General features: G+C 44.6%; 1 protein-coding gene across 1 annotated transcript in view; it reads right to left on the bottom strand.

The window, feature by feature from the left end:
- Positions 1–15,412, bottom strand: part of LOC143977415 (uncharacterized) — a 42,019-nt gene extending 26,607 nt beyond the window's left edge. The window contains exons 1-2 of the mRNA XM_077478773.1: positions 14,773–15,412; positions 640–1,109 (exon numbers count right to left, since the gene is read on the bottom strand). Coding sequence (XP_077334899.1) covers positions 640–1,097 — 458 coding nt within the window. The 5' untranslated portion in view covers positions 1,098–1,109; positions 14,773–15,412. The remainder of the gene's footprint in view (positions 1–639; positions 1,110–14,772) is intronic.
- Between the last annotated feature and the right edge of the window lie 935 nt (positions 15,413–16,347).

Below are 16,347 nucleotides of genomic sequence, written 5' to 3'. Positions count from 1 at the left end.
TTAAACATATTATATACATACATACATACATACATACATACAAAATGTTTAAGAGTTCTAAGTAATTTTCTTGCAAAAAAATGCTAATTTTCACATGTATGAGAAAGAAATGCGAGAACTGACCCAGACTGGAGGTGGTTATGCTGGTCACACGCTGTTCAATCTGTTTGAACAGGCTACATTAAATCTGAACAATTGAATAGTGAAAAAGGTCTTAATAACAGGATATACTGTATTTGTTAGTAAATCTATAGGTGGAAATACAAAGTGCGATAAAATTGTAAGATCAATGTCCAGTTTGACATAACAAGTAAATGTGACATTGATTGAGTGAGACAAAAATGGCATTGCTGAGTAAAGAGTGACAGTTTTCATTGACTCACGTCGATCCATTGTAGCAGGGAAAGAAATTAAACAGGTTTTTATTGCACCATGTATGAACACCATAAAGAAGATTGTACAATCAGATTGTTCTTCTTTCATGTAGAAAAAATAAACAATGGCTAACAAGTCATTGAGATTTTCTAGCATGTTTAAATCTTCATGTGAGGAATTACACTATCTTTTCTCAAGCTTGTGCTTGCCCGATTGATCATTAAACTCTACAATTCCCAATGATTTTACAAAGCCTTAGGTTACCTGGTGACAACGCACACAGCCACCCGGGAACAGTTGACAAGAGCCATGGGTTCACTGAAAGGAAGGCAAGGACTGAAGGTGACAGTCTGGTGCAATCTGGTCCCGTCCACTTCACGCTCCACTTTCCTGTCCCTGATCAGGAAGCCTTCCATATCCCCCAAGGCTGACAAGTTAATGACGCCGGAGCCATCCTTCATTAGGCACTTGCAGGGGTTCACTTTCATACAGCCATAGGGGTCACCCATCACCAGTCCTATACAGCAGAGCAGAAGAACGTGTCTTACCCCCATCACTGAACAATCAATATTGCAGCATTTCCCAAGTTGTAGCACCTGAGTGACAAATTGTACAAGGAAGCCCAGCCCAGAGTAGCAGTACACTGTTAGATGACTCCATGGTGGTGGTGGTGGTGGGGGGCGACAGATGCCATATATAGGGTCTCTGCGTTGCAACCTCATTTAAAAGTGAATCTGTAAAAAAAAAAAAAAAAAAGTTAAAAGCACCGACTAAAAACTTTACAGTCTCTTGAACTCCAACTGCATTATAAAGTCTTGTTTTTTTTTAGTTAAAAATAACATAAATGTTATACTTAAGCTGGATAGACACTACAATTTTCTATAGATTTTTTCTTTAGCTTTATCAAAACCATATAATATGAGGTCAAACCTTAAGAGTATCAGTTTGTATGCAATCAGGCAGGCCCTTACACTACATGGTTTTGGTAAACCTAAAAGGAAAAACGGACAACAAAAGTTGTATAGTGTTTATGGGGTCGTACCTGCTCTGTGCAGTTGGTTTTGCACAGTGCAGCCCAGATCCCCCTCTTCTCGGGTCCCCCTTTGGCTCTCCTGGCCCCTCCCTCCTGTGGAGTGCCCCCACAGCAAGCAGCTTGCTATGGGGACACCGAAGCTGTGTCCATTCAGACATGGAGCCGTAGCCCGCCCTGCCCCTTTCTCTCGTTATTGGCTGACCGATTTTGCTGTCTCAGCCAATGAGGAGTGGAGTCCCAGGCAGTCAAGATACTCATGCAATGTCGCTGGATTTAGAGGGACCTCGGGTAAGTATTAAGCGGGTTGGGAAGGCTTTTTATCTTAATGCATAGAATGCATTAAGATAAAAAACCTTCTGCCTTTACAACCCCTTTAACCCCAAGCAAACATCAAATACACAGATAAGGTACATAGGGAAATGTTTTACTTGCCATTCAGTTCTGAGATTCACACAGCTCTGCTACACAGCACAAACCTGATTTTTCTCTGCTCTGGTGCTGCAAGTAAAATATACAGGTCTTGTCACTCCCCAGCCTGTGACTGGACAGTGAAAGGAATGAGCTCATCTTTCAGTTACTCTGATCTCTCCTCTCATCGGCATGCTCATTATTACACTGCAGCACAACTGAATGGCTGCTTGTGCTGCTTCTTCCTCTCCCAATCTGAGCTCTGTTGTGCAGGGGAATGCAAGAAAGTGGTACTGCTTACGATATATTTAAAGTATCAAAATATCAAAGTGCAAATATTTGTCACTTTACCAATAGCGCTGTGGTATACAAAATTCTATGTGCTTTAAAGCAATCATTAATCAAAATGAATTAAACCAAAATAGATCAAAGATACAAACTCAAAATAAAAGTGAAACAAACAAAAGTATCACAATAAAAAAGTCTCAAAAAAAGTCTAAAAAAGTCCACACAGTGTCAATCGTGCAAATAAAAGTCCACTAAGTGTTAAATTAAAAACGGACAGTGTACACACTCTTCCTTGTTTAGGAATATCTTCTAAATGAAGAAAACACTTCCTCATGCATGCAAGTGATGCTTCCCACTCTCATGGTTGGCAATCACACTTTATAACAAAACATCATCCCTCTCCTCATATGGGTGTCATTGAATGCCTCCATCAGGTATATAGATGGCCAAATTACATATAAAAGAAATACAATTCCTCCACTTGTACAGTAACGATGCCAAACAATTTATTAAAAGTGAAAATTCACTCACACATTAAAAGCAAGTTTTGCGCTTAATACAAATTGAGGTCAGGATTCATCTCCCTTAGTCATAGACCATAATCGTCTCGCCACCTCCAGATGCCGCTGGATTCAGCCCTAACGTCTCATTCGGTCACCATTTAGCCCCCCTAATTAAACACTTGATGGACTTTTATTTGCACGATTGACATTGGGTAGGCTTTGGATTTCTCTGCATCCAATTCGCATGTCAGGAGCCTGTTCACATCTCCGGAACAGCTGTGGAACGAATTGCACAGGAGTCCTGTGTGTCTTTTGGTCCGTTTGAGGGCCGAATACAGCCAAAAAATTTGGACCGAAGTAGGATCTGAAACAGTGAACAGGGTTGCCCTGGACCCCCACTGTGAGACACTCTGCACGGAAATGTAAAACCAGCCTAAAAAATTTCCAATATTTTTTTTATTGTCATACATTTGTTTGTTTTACTTTTAATTTGTGTTTGTATGCTTGATCTATTTTGGTTTCATTCACTTTGATTAATGATCGCTTTAAAGCACATAGAATTTTGTATACCACAGCGCTACTGGAAACAATCGACTGACAAATATTTGTAGTTTGATATTTTCGTTTTTTTACTGTTATATTTAGAGTGGATGTAAACCCTCACATATAAAAGATAATGGAAATACCCGCGCTATGGAAACAATTACTAAATAACAAAAACTAATTATAAATAACTTTTAAGGGCTGCTGCTGTAGTGCAAGGTAAAAAAACCCAAGTGAATAAATAGTGAGATTCCACTTCCTGATGACGCATGCTGGAACGCGAAATGCATATAAGCTAGGTCTGACACACACTCTATGTCACTTCCGCTGGGGGGGTTACCTAATGTATAGCATAAACCGTTGGTCAGATAGCGCTATCTGAACGGACTTCCACCGCACTAGGCGTTTCCAATATATTGATGCACTCCCCTGCTGGAAATAGTGTAAGTAACATTTTTTTAACAACAAACAATACGACACTATATCTGCTTTCTCTGGCTCTTTTTGGTGGAGCTTGATTTTCAGATGTGGGAGATTGGAGCGGAGGACAGATAGCAAAGATTTGATCTGGCTGTTCCCGGGCTCATTCGACCAAGTTCACCATACATGTGAACGATCGATTGGAAAAAGATCATTGAATGGTTTCCAGGATTCGAGGAGGTACTTCATGTCTCATGGTCACTTGCTGGCCAGGGCCATCTGGTGAGCGCAATTTGTTGTCACTTTGGATGAATAGTCACGAATATAATTTGGAACACGGATTTTATTTCTCACATGGTGTTGGAGTGGAATTATCTAGAAAGAATTTTGGAGCCGTTTTGAACTTTTCATGATATATTTGTTTGAGCAATCATAAATATATTTATAATTTTTTTCTGAGACATTTGTGCGCATGTATAAAGTGAAACCATTCACTAATACACGTTTATACACGTTTTTGAATTTATACATACCATTTATATAAATCACTTTTTGCATTCTAATTATTGCATTGGGAGCGCCCTTTACTACAGCATTCAATAAATTGTGAGATGTTATACTCAGTGCTGCTCCAACAAACAAAGTGCCTATGTTTTTTTTTTAATCAACAAAGGTTTTTATTGATGAGAACTTAAAGTGGTTGTAAACCCTTACAACACACTTTGACCTACAGGTAAGCCTAGATTAAGGCTTACCTGTAGGTCCAAGAAATATCTCCTAAACCTACATGGTTTAGGAGATATTTGCCGAAAGACAGGCACTGCTGTCTACGGCGCAGGCGCGCTGAGCGCGGCATTGTCAACGACGAAGATGCCGCACGTGTCGGCTCCCGTGTGCATTCGCGGGAGTGACGTCATTGCGGCTTCGCCGAATGACAGCGGCGGAACAGCGAGACCCCACCGAGAAGATGGATGTGCTGGACTACAGGGGACAGCGGTGACTTCGCTGGCTCCTGTGTCAGGTAAGTGACACATAATGGACTACTATGCGATGCATAGTAGTCCATTATTCTTTGCCTTTGCAGGGAATGAAAGAGGAAGTAAACTCATCAGGGTTTACTTCCTCTTTAAGGCACCACATGGAGTGTTTACAAAGGTATACAGTCAATGAACAGTAATATCTGTTACAATTCCAACATTCTATAGAAGTTTGACAATGCATAGCCATGGACATCTAACCCATATATTAAGAATCACTGTAAGGGACCTGTCATCCTCACTGCTCCCCTATCTAAGGAGGGCTCAAACGTGTTAACAAGAATATTAAAATTGAGGGAAACTAAAACATGTCCCAAAACAAACGAAAGAAAATAAACAAATACAAAATAGCTCTCTCTAGTTGCACTGCCAACCCCGTCATTGAAAAGGTTAGGTGAATATTAATAGGTCCCATCTGGCGTACCTCACCAAGTACTTTGCCTTTTTCCTATAATACTGTGCTCAGAGCTGTTCATCCCATTAGCAATCTATCTAGTGCCAGTTGTGGGGGTTCCACATCTGGTGATCCCAGCCAACACTGCCATATGCCATAAAACGTATTTGGCGATTTCCGATATGTATTTTTTTCCCTCACAAGGGTGGTGTTAACCTGCTGGATCCACTATGTAATCCTAGGTGCACTTGTCGAGAGCCACAGACGGCCAATCCATTTTCTGGCCATATATAGGAGTTTCGTGAGCTCAATGCACACCAAAGGGGTATACAGTCCCTCGTTGAGTCTGCCCAAGAGGCACGTCAGTGGGTCTACTGCCAACCGCACCTGGAAGACATTATTAATTTTGGCCACAACAGCACTCCAGTACCTCACCAATTTAGGGCATCTCCAGAGCATATGGATTAGGTCTCCTGTATGGGCCCGACATTGTGGACAGATAAGAGTGTCTCTCCTGCCCCACTTGCGCAGCTGCTCCGGCGTGCGGTACACACGGTGCAATATGAACAAATGGGATAGCCTCTGAGCTGCAGACACGGAGACCAGCGGTCCCACCTCCAGCATCTATTCCCACTGTTCCCACACCATCAGTAGGGCCAACATCTCTTTCCCACTTCTCCCTACATGGCAAGAGGTCAGGAGCTTGTATATACGATAGTAGATGGGTATAGAATCTAGAAATAGCCCCTTTCTTTTCAGGTTCAACAAACCTAGAATTCAGAAACGCAGAGTTGTCCAGGCTTAAGCCAGACTGTCTGCCCTGCATTCCCACTGCATTTTTTAATTGGATTTATTGGAAGGTCCCATACCGTAATGTGTTGTAATTGGGCTGCAAAATAGTACATTTGTGGATGCGGAACAGCCATGCCACCCCAATCCTTTGGGTATTGTAAGGTAGTTAGTTTTATGTGTGCCACCCCACCTTTCCAGATAAGGGCTCTGAATTGTGAGTCAATCCGCCGGAACCAATACTGCGGTATCTAGCCACTTTCAGACCGGACCATTTTGCTGGTAAATGACCAGAGGTCTTTTTACACTTTGGCACTGCGCTGCTTTAACTGGTAATTGCGCGGTCATGCAATGTTGTACCCAAACAAAATTTGCGTCCTTTTCTTCCCACAAATAGAGCTTTCTTTTGATGGTATTTGATTGCCTCTGCGATTTTTATTTTTTGCGATATAAACGTAAAAAGACCGCAAATTTTGAAAAAAAATGATATTTTCTACTTTTTGTTATTAGAAAAATCCAATAAACTCAATTTTAGTCATACATTTAGGCCAAAATGTATTCAGCCACATGTCTTTGGTAAAAAAAAAGTCAATAATTGTATATTTATTGGTTTGCGCAAAAGTTGTCACATCTACAAACTAAGGTACGTTTTCTGGAATTTACGCAGCTTTTAGTTTACGACTGTCTATCTCATTTCTTGAGGTGCTAAAATGACAGGGCAGTACAAAACCCCCCCAAATGACCCCATTTTGGAAAGTAGACCCCCTAAGGAAATTGATAAGAGGCATGTTGAGCCCATTGAATATTTTATTTTTTTGCCTCAAGCGATTGAATAATGACAAAAAAAAAATTTTTTTTTTTTTTTTACACAAAGTTGTCACTAAATGATATATTGCTCACACATGCTATGGGCGTATGTGAAATGACACCCCAAAATAAATTCTGCTGCTTCTCCTGAGTACGGGGATACCACATATGTGGGACTTTTTGGGAGCCTAGCCGCGTACAGGGCCCCGAAAACCAAGCACCGCCTTCAGGCTTTCTAAGGGCGTAAATTTTTGATTTCACGCCTCACTACCTATTACAGTTTTGAAGGCCATAAAATGCCAAGATGGCACAAAACCCCCACAAATGACCCCATTTTAGAAAGTAGACACCCCAAGCTATTTGCTGAGAGGCATGTTGAGTCCATGGAATATTTTATATTTTGCCACAAGTTGCGGGAAAATTACAAACTTTTTTTTTTTTTTTTTTTTTTCACAAAGTTGTCACTAAATGATATATTGCTCATGCATGCCATGGGCATATGTGAAATGACACCCCAAAATAAATTCTGCTGCTTCTCCTGAGTACGGGGATACCACATATGTGGGACTTTTTGGGAGCCTAGCCGCGTACGGGGCCCCGAAAACCAAGCACCGCCTTCAGGCTTTCTAAGGGCGTAATTTTTTGAGTTCACTTCTCACTACCTATTACAGTTTTGAAGGCCATAAAATGCCAAGATGGCACAAAACCCCCACAAATGACCCCATTTTAGAAAGTAGACACCCCAAGCTATTTGCTGAGAGGCATGTTGAGTCCATGGAATATTTTATATTTTGCCACAAGTTGCGGGAAAATTACAAACTTTTTTTTTTTTCACAAAGTTGTCACTAAATGATATATTGCTCACGCATGCCATGGGCATATGTGAAATGACACCCCAAAATAAATTCTGCTGCTTCTCCTGAGTACGGGGATACCACATATGTGGGACTTTTTGGGAGCCTAGCCGCGTACGGGGCCCCAAAAACCAAGCACCGCCTTCAGGCTTTCTAAGGGCGTTACAGTTTTGAAGGCCATAAAATGCCAAGATGGCACAAACCCCCCCCCCCAAATGACCCCATTTTAGAAAGTAGACACCCCTAAATTTAGGGGTACACTAGTGAGACTAGGTAATAAATGGCGGGTGCCCTGAAACTATAAAAAAATAACTAACCAACCAGCGTCACCTGTAACAGTTATATGGTGATCACTGGTGAAAGGGTTAACTAGGGGGCAATCAGGGGGCTTTATGCGGTAGTATATGGGGGTCCCTGGCGCTATAAAAAGCTGCGGCGAACCTAAATACCTACCTGCCTAACTAGCGTCACCTGTGACACTAATACAGCGATCAGAAAAACGATCGCTTATTAGGCTGGGTTCACACTGGAGCGATGCGGGAACGCCACGAATGCGCGGCGGGTTCCCGCATCGCATGCCTCCCGGCGGCAGTTCACACTGCCCTATGCGAACTGCTGGGAGTGTCAGTGAAATGTTAATGACACCCCCAGATCAGTTCGCATATCGCAGTGCGATCTGCAAACTTGGATCGCATGGTGTGAACACCCATGCGATCCGATTCTGCTGCGGACCAAAAAAAGGGTCCCGTGCGAGTTTGCGGCGGGTGCGGCGGGTGCGACACGAATTCAGCCATACTATCTGTATAGCTGAACTCGAATCGCACAGAGATCGGATGTGATTTGCACTGCAGTGCGGTGCGAATCACATCCGTTCTCATAAACCGCTGCAATGTGAACCCAGCCTTAGTGACACTGGCGACGGGGGGTGATCACGGGGTTAAACCTTTATTGGGGGGGTTAGGGGGGTACCTTAGAACTAAAGGGGGCTAACCCTAACTGCCCTAACAGTTATTAGTCACAAATGACACCTGCCGGGTGATCAGGGGGTTAAACCTTTATTAGGTAATAAATGGCGGGTGCCCTGAAACTATAAAAAAATAACTAACCAACCAGCGTCACCTGTAACAGTTATATGGTGATCACTGGTGAAAGGGTTAACTAGGGGGCAATCAGGGGGCTTTATGCGGTAGTATATGGGGGTCCCTAGCGCTATAAAAAGCTGCGGCGAACCTAAATACCTACCTGCCTAACTAGCGTCACCTGTGACACTAATACGGCGATCAGAAAAATGATCGCTTATTAGGCTGGGTTCACACTGGAGCGATGCGGAAACGCCGCGAATCCGCGGCGGGTTCCCGCATCGCATGCCTCCCGGCGGCAGTTCACACTGCCCTATGCGAACTGCTGGGAGTGTCAGTGAAATGTTACTGACACCCCCAGATCAGTTCGCATATCGCAGTGCGATCTGCAAACTCGGATCGCATGGTGTGAACACCCATGCGATCCGATTCTGCTGCGGGCCAAAAAAAGGGTCCCGTGCGAATTTGCGGCGGGTGCGGCGGGTGTGGCGGGTGCGGCGGGTGCGGCGAATGGCTGAACTCGAATCGCACAGAGATCGGATGTGATTTGCACTGCAGTGCGGTGCGAATCACATTCGTTCTCATAAACCGCTGCAATGTGAACCCAGCCTTAGTGACACTGGCGACGGGGGGTGATCACGGGGTTAAACCTTTATTGGGGGGGTTAGGGGGGTACATTAGAACTAAAGGGGGCTAACCCTAACTGCCCTAACAGTTATTACAGTCACAAATGACACCAATGCAAAAAAAAAAAAAAAAAAAAAAAAATGACATTGGTGTCACTGTGACTGGGGGGCAGGGGTAATTGGGGGGGTGATCGGGGGGTAAAGGGGGGGTGTGAGTGTGCCTGGCATGTTCTACTGTGTGTGGGATGTGTTGGTGCAACTCACTGATCCGCTCTCCTCCGTGTCGGAACGAAAAATACCGACACGGAGGAGAGAATACATCACTTCCTCTCCTGTGTTTACATTACAGGAGAGGAAGTGATGTCACCGGGGATTTCCATTCGTCGGGAGCGATCGCGAGGGGGTGGCCATGAATGAATGGCCGTCCCCTCGTCCGGGATCGCTCCCGAACGAAAACCGACCGCCGCAGGCACCGGGCGGGGGCCCGATCGGGCCCCCGACCCGCGGGAGGCAAAGCACGTACATGTACGTGCTTATGCCTGCCCGTGCCATTCTGATGACGTACATCGGCGTGAGGCGGTCGGCAAGTGGCTAGACTGGGGCGTTGTGTAGGATATACGGCAGTTGTGGTGCCCAAATCATCTTACTGAGGTTTACGCGCCCAGTCACCGAAAGTGGTAGCTTTCTCCAACTAGCTTGTTTTTGTTGGAATTTGCGCAGAAGGCTTAAGATTCAGTGCGATATATTCGCCCGGATCCTCAGTCACCACTATTGCCAAATAGTTGAAAGAGGTAACTACAGGTATGTGTGAAAGATCCGCCGACAGTGGTCCTGGCAAGGGGTCTAATGGTAAGAGAGCTGACTTATGCCAGTTAATGGCAAAGCCAGACAACTGACCAAATTGGTCAATCAATGCCATGACTGCTCTCAAGGACTCACCATTGTCACCCAAGTACAGCAGTGTGTCATCAGTGCATAATGAGATTTTTTTCCTCGTGATGTCCACGCCGCAAACCCACAATGTTAGGAGTTTCCCTGACTCTAGCTGCTAGAGGTTCCAATGCAAGGGGGTAAACAGCAGGGGCGACAATGGGCACCCCATGCCACATGCCCCTGAACAAAGGAAATGCCTCAGAGAGGGTGTCATTAATCCTCGCTCTTGCTGTGGGGGCCTTATACAACAATTGTACCCAAGAAATAAATGTATGTCCCAATCCAAAACAAAGTAGCACCTCCCACAAATACTTCCATTCCACGCTGTCAAATGCCTTGGCAGCGTTGAGGGAAAAAAACAGCTCTGTTATTGGAGTTGTCAACTGGAATTTGGGTATTAAGAAATAGTCTACGGATTTTCAATGATGTGGATCTAGTGGGAATAAAGCAGGACTGGTCCGCATGCACTAGGTCCGCTACCACCCCCGACAGTCTAGTAGCTTGTACCCTAGCCAAAATCTTCACATTAGTATTAAGAAGTGAAATGGGTCGGTATGAGTCGGGCTGCAGAAGGTCCTTGCCGGGCTTCGGGATAACCACAATGATAGCCTCATTCATGGAGGCGGGTAAACCGCCCCCCTGAAGGGCATCATTCAGGGTGGCTAGCAGAGTGGGTTGTAGTACATCTCCATACTTCCCGTATATTTCAGTGGGCAGGCCATCTGCACCTGGCGACTTGTTATTCGCCAGTTGTGCCACTGCCAAGGAAAGTTCCTCCAGAGTTATTGGTATGTTAAGAGCGTTCTGATCCTGCTGTGATAAATGCGGGAATGAGCACTGGCCCAGGAATTGGTCCAGTTTCTCATTCATGGGGTGGCCTTTAGATGTGTATAGGTCCCTGAAAAAGTCAGAGAATACCTCAGGGACACGACTCTGATCTGTGATTGTGTCTCCTGCTGCATTCCATATAGAGTCAATGTGTGTATTGTCCTGCTGGGCTCTAGCAATCACGGCAAGCAAATGACCAGTATTTTCCCCTTCATTTAAATATTTTTGTTGGAGAAAGAAGCTTTTGTTTTCTGCAGCTGATATGGAGACCTGTCTGTATAGGACCTGTGACTCTTGCCATTTACGCTCTGAATCAGGGGAAGGGTCAGAGATATATTTTTCCTCCGCCTTGGCCACCTCTTGCATCACTAGGTTCTCCCATTCTTTGGTATTTGTTTTAATGGAGGGGATTTGCCTAATGATCAGCCTTCTCAGGTGGGCCTTTAAGGAATCCCAAATCACTACAGATGTTGCAGAGCCTCGATTAATCTCCAGGAACTCCCGAAGGGCTCCAGGAGACGGACAGGGCTAGACTGGGACAAAAATTTGGCCCTGGACTTCATCCAGACCGGCCCACTTTAATTTTGCAAATACACACAAAAACAGTATATAAACTATACATAATTGTGCAAAAAAATACGATAAAATTATTCATCAGTTACCGTAACCAGTGGCATTAAATTATTCATCAATTACCATGACCAGTGGCATTAAATTATTCATCAGTTACTGTGACCAGTGGTATTAATATTAATTTAATGCCACTGGCCACGGTAACTGATCAATAATTTAATGCCACTGGTCACGGTAATTGATGATCAGTTACCTTGGCCAGTGACATTAAATTAATAATTGACCTGTGGCATTCAATTAATATTAATGACGCTGGTCACGGTAACTGATTAATAATTTAATGCCACTGGTCAATTATTAATTTAATGCCACTGGCCACAGTAACTGATGAATAATTTAATGTCACTGGTCACGGTAACTGATGAATAAAAATCAGTTACCATGACCAGTGACAAATTATTTATCAGTTACCATGACCAGTGGCAATACATTTACCCCTTCCCCTCCCCCCGCCATGCTGCATATTACAGTAATCACGGACACTGACAGTAACAGCCAGACTCTCAGTTTATTATTAACTGCTTAACAACCGGGCCATAGCCGAATGACGGCTACAGGGCGGTTGTTTAACTCTGGGAGGACGTCATATGACGTCCTCCCAGAATTCCGCTCTCGCGCGCCCCCTGGGGCGCGCACTCGAGAGCATCCGTGACCGCCGGGTCCTGTCACGGATCACAGTAAACGGCCGCTCATCGTGGCCTTTTACCACGTGATCGCTCCGTCAAATGACGGAGTGATCACTTGTAAACAAACCGGCGTCATGTTATGACGCCGGTTCCTCCCTCCCCCTCTCTGTACCGATCGGTACAGCGGAGGGGGAAGAGATCGGTGTCAGCAGCGATGTGGGCTGCATCTGCAGTGCCCACATCGCTGCTCACCGAAAATTAACCCCTCAATTCCCTGCCAATACTCTGCTATACTCTGCAATACCCTGCCATTACTCTGCAATACCCTGCAATGCCCTGCAATGCCCTGCAATGCCCTGCAATGCCCTGCAATGCCCTGCAATACCCTGCAACACTCTGCAACACTCTGCAACACTCTGCAACACTCTGCAACACTCTGCAACACTCTGCAACACTCTGCAACACTCTGCAACACTCTGCAACACTCTGCAACACTCTGCAACACTCTGCAATGCCCTGCAACACCCGCCAATACCCTGCAACACTCGCCAATACCCTGCAACACTCGCCAATACCCTGCAACACTCGCCAATACCCTGCAACACTCGCCAATACCCTGCAACACTCGCCAATACCCTGCAACACTCTGCAATGCTCTGCAACACCCTGCAACACTCTGCAACACCCGCCAATACCCTGCAACACTCTGCAACACCCGCCAATACCCTGCAATGCTCTGCAACGCAATACTCTGCAACGCCATACTCTGAGATAGAGTATGGCTGGGTATCTCAGAGTATGGCTGGGTGAGATACCCAGCCATATTCGATGATACCCTGCAATACCCAGCCATAGACACCCCCCCCTCCCTCCGCCCTCCGGTGCTTCTACCGACTCGCCAATACGATCAAAGCCAGAATCTTTTTTTTTTTTTTTTTCTTTCAGGCTTCCCAGCTTAGAGGTGAGATGTGGGGTCTTATTGACCCCATATCTCACTGTAAAGAGGACCTGTCATGCCATATTCCTATTACAAGGGATGTTTACATTCCTTGTAATAGGAATAAAAGTGATCAAAAAATTTTTTTTGGGGTAAAGAAATGTCAAACTAAAATAAATAAAGTAAAATGAACAATAAAATATTTTTTTTTAAAGCGCCCCTGTCCCCATGTGCTCGCATGCAGAAGTGAACGCATACGTAAGTCCCGCCCACATATGAAAACAGTGTTTAAACCACACATGTGAGGTATCGCTGCGAACGTTAGAGCGAGAGCAATAATTCTAGCCCTAGACCTCCTCTGTAACTCAAAACATACAACCAGTAAAAAAAATTTAAATCGTCGCCTTTGGGGATTTTTAAGTAGCGATGTTTGGCGCCATTCCACGAGCGTGTGCAATTTTGAAGAGTGACATGTTAGGTATCTATTTACTCAGCGTAACTTCATCTTTCACATTATGCAAAAATTGGGCTAACTTTACTGTGTTTTTTTTTTTTTTTAAGCACAAAACTGTTTTTTTCCCAAAAAAAGCATTCGAAAAATTGCTGCGCAAATACCGTGCGAGATAAAAAGTTGCAACGACCTTGATTGTATTCTCCAGGGTGTTTGCTAAAAAAACATATATAATGTTTTGGGATTCTATGTAATTTTCTAGCAAATAAATGATGATTTTTACATGTAGGAGAGAAATGTCAGAATTGTCCTGGGTGCTCCAGAACGCCTGATGGCGCTCCCTGCATGTTGGGCCTCTGTATGTGGCCACACTGTGTAAAAGTCTCACACATGTGGTATCGCCGTACTCGGGAGTAATAGCAGAATGTGTTTTGGGGTGTAATTTGTGGTATGCATATGCTGTGTGTGAGAAATAAACTGATAATATGACAATTTTGTGAAAAAAAAAAAGTAAAAAAAAATCTTGATTTTGCAAAGAATTGTGGGAAAAAATGACAACTTCAAAAAACTCATCATGCCTCTTACTAAATACCTTGGAATGTCTTCTTTCCAAAAAGGGGTCATTTGGGGGGTATTTGTACTTTTCTGGCATGTTAGGGTCTCAAGAATTGAAATAGGCCGTCAGTACTTCAGGTGTGATCAATTTTTTAGATATTGGCGCCATAGCTTGTGGACTCTATAACTTTCACAAATACCAAAAAATATCCACCAATTTGTACTTATTTTTACCAAAGATATGTAGTAGTATAAATTTTGGCCAAAATTTATGAAGAAAAAATTACTAATCTGCTAAATTTTATAACAGAAACAAAGAAAAATTCATTTTTTTACAGAATTTTCTGTATTTTTTCTTTTATAGCACAAAAAATAAAAAACCCAGCGGTGATTAAATACCACCAAAAGAAAGCTCCATTTGTGTGAAAAAAAGGACAAAAATTTCATATAGGTCCAGTGTTGCATGACTGAGTAATTGTCATTCAAAATGTGAGAGCACCGAAAGCTGAAAATTGGTCTGGTTATTAAGGGTGTTTAAGTGCCCAGTGGTCAAGTGGTTAATCATGCAGCCTGCATCCCATATAGCATCCGATTAGCTTATTATTTAGTGCTTACTTGAATTACACTGATAAGACTATTCTTTGTCCCCTTACCCTGTCTGTGCTGCTGTCTGAAGTGGACTTGTCGGTGCTGGCTCCTCTTGGTTGCAGCTAAGCTTGGGCAGCAACTCGCTGCACTCCGGCTCCTCCCATGTCCCCGGGCCGCCTCCGCCCTCCGGCCGTGAATGACGTCACGGCGCTGGGACAAGGAGGCAGCCTGTAATGTAAGGGGAGTGAGTGGCGGCGTCACGAGGGGGTGGTGCTTGTGTGCCAGATGCAGGAGCAGAGCTGCCGCCGCCGGCGTTATTGTAACACACAACTGACACGGAGAATCCAGGGAGAGAAGTGTAGTGAGTCAAACACATAACACATTGTCTGACAACCGGCCCACTGAGCCAATCGGCCCACCGGGAAACTCCCGGTAGTCCCGATGGCCAGTACAGGCCTGGAGACGGATCAGGCTCTGGGAAGATTGCAAGCCAGAAGGGGCTTACCTTCCACAACATATGTCTCCATAGGGGTTAGCAGCGTTCAAGAGAGCAAAAATAACACAATTCCTGCTGCCAGCAGGATGCAGACTAGAGAGTGGAACCTCAACATTCATTAAATCAGAAAAAAAGGTTCCAGCATAACAGCAAAAAACAGAAAAAAAAAAAAGAAAAAAAAGGGAGGGGGGAAAACAAAAGTTTTTGCATCCCGACAAAAATGCAGGAGCACAGTTCCATTGGGTTTGCCCTCGCAGGACTGTTGTAAGGGGGGGGGGGGGGCAGTGTCCCAGTTCAGCTGATCCAAAGGGACTTGTAAGTACAAGTCATCGGTGGAGTGTAGTAAAAGCCAAAAAAAAAAACGTGTTTTATAACTTTCCGCCTTACAGGAGGAAAAATGGGAAGGTGGTCACATTTCCTCCTTTCTGCCACCCAGAAGTGCATGACAGCTAGAGCAGCAAACAAAAAAGGGCTGAAGGAGAAGGCGAACGAAAATGTTAGGTAAAGTATAGTCAATCCCTAGAGGTTGCAGCTTTCTGAAGGGTATGCTCTGCTCGATCCAACCAGTGAGATGGATTGGCAGGGTTGTCAAAGAATTGCGTCTCCCCATTTTCTGCGACTCTGAGCTTGGCCGGGTACAGCATGGCGTATGCAACATCATATTTTCGGAGACGCTTTTTAATTTCAGTGAACTTGGACCTCTTGCGTTGCAATTCTGCAGAGAAATCCGGATAAAATGATATGCGGGCATTATCAATTTTCATAATATCGCCTTTGGTTCTGGCCTGGGTCAGGGCGGCATCACAGTCTTTGTAGTTCAGCATTTTAAACGAAAACGACGCAGAGGTTCCCCGGGCTTAGGCGGCCTGGGTGGGACTCGGTGGGCCCTCTCCATCGCAAACATGGGGGAGAAGGTATCTTTGCCAAAGGTGGCGAGCAGCCAGTTCTCTATAAATGCCACCGGGTTCTTTCCCTCTGCCCTCTCGGGTATGCCCACTGCGTGGACGTTATTATGTCTTTGCCTGTTCTCCATATCTTCTAAGCGAGCAGAGTGACCAGTGATAGCAGATTGCATATGGCGCATTTCCCTCTGTAATGGTGCCACTTCGCTTACTCTGTCTTCTAGAGCAGCCGTGCGGTCCCG

Source organism: Lithobates pipiens, unplaced genomic scaffold, assembly GCF_037356315.1.
Source record: "Lithobates pipiens isolate NorthernLeopardFrog02 unplaced genomic scaffold, aLitPip1_a1.2 Scaffold_1, whole genome shotgun sequence".
Taxonomy (NCBI): Eukaryota; Metazoa; Chordata; class Amphibia; order Anura; family Ranidae; genus Lithobates; species Lithobates pipiens.
This window is presented reverse-complemented; position numbering and strand designations above follow the sequence as displayed.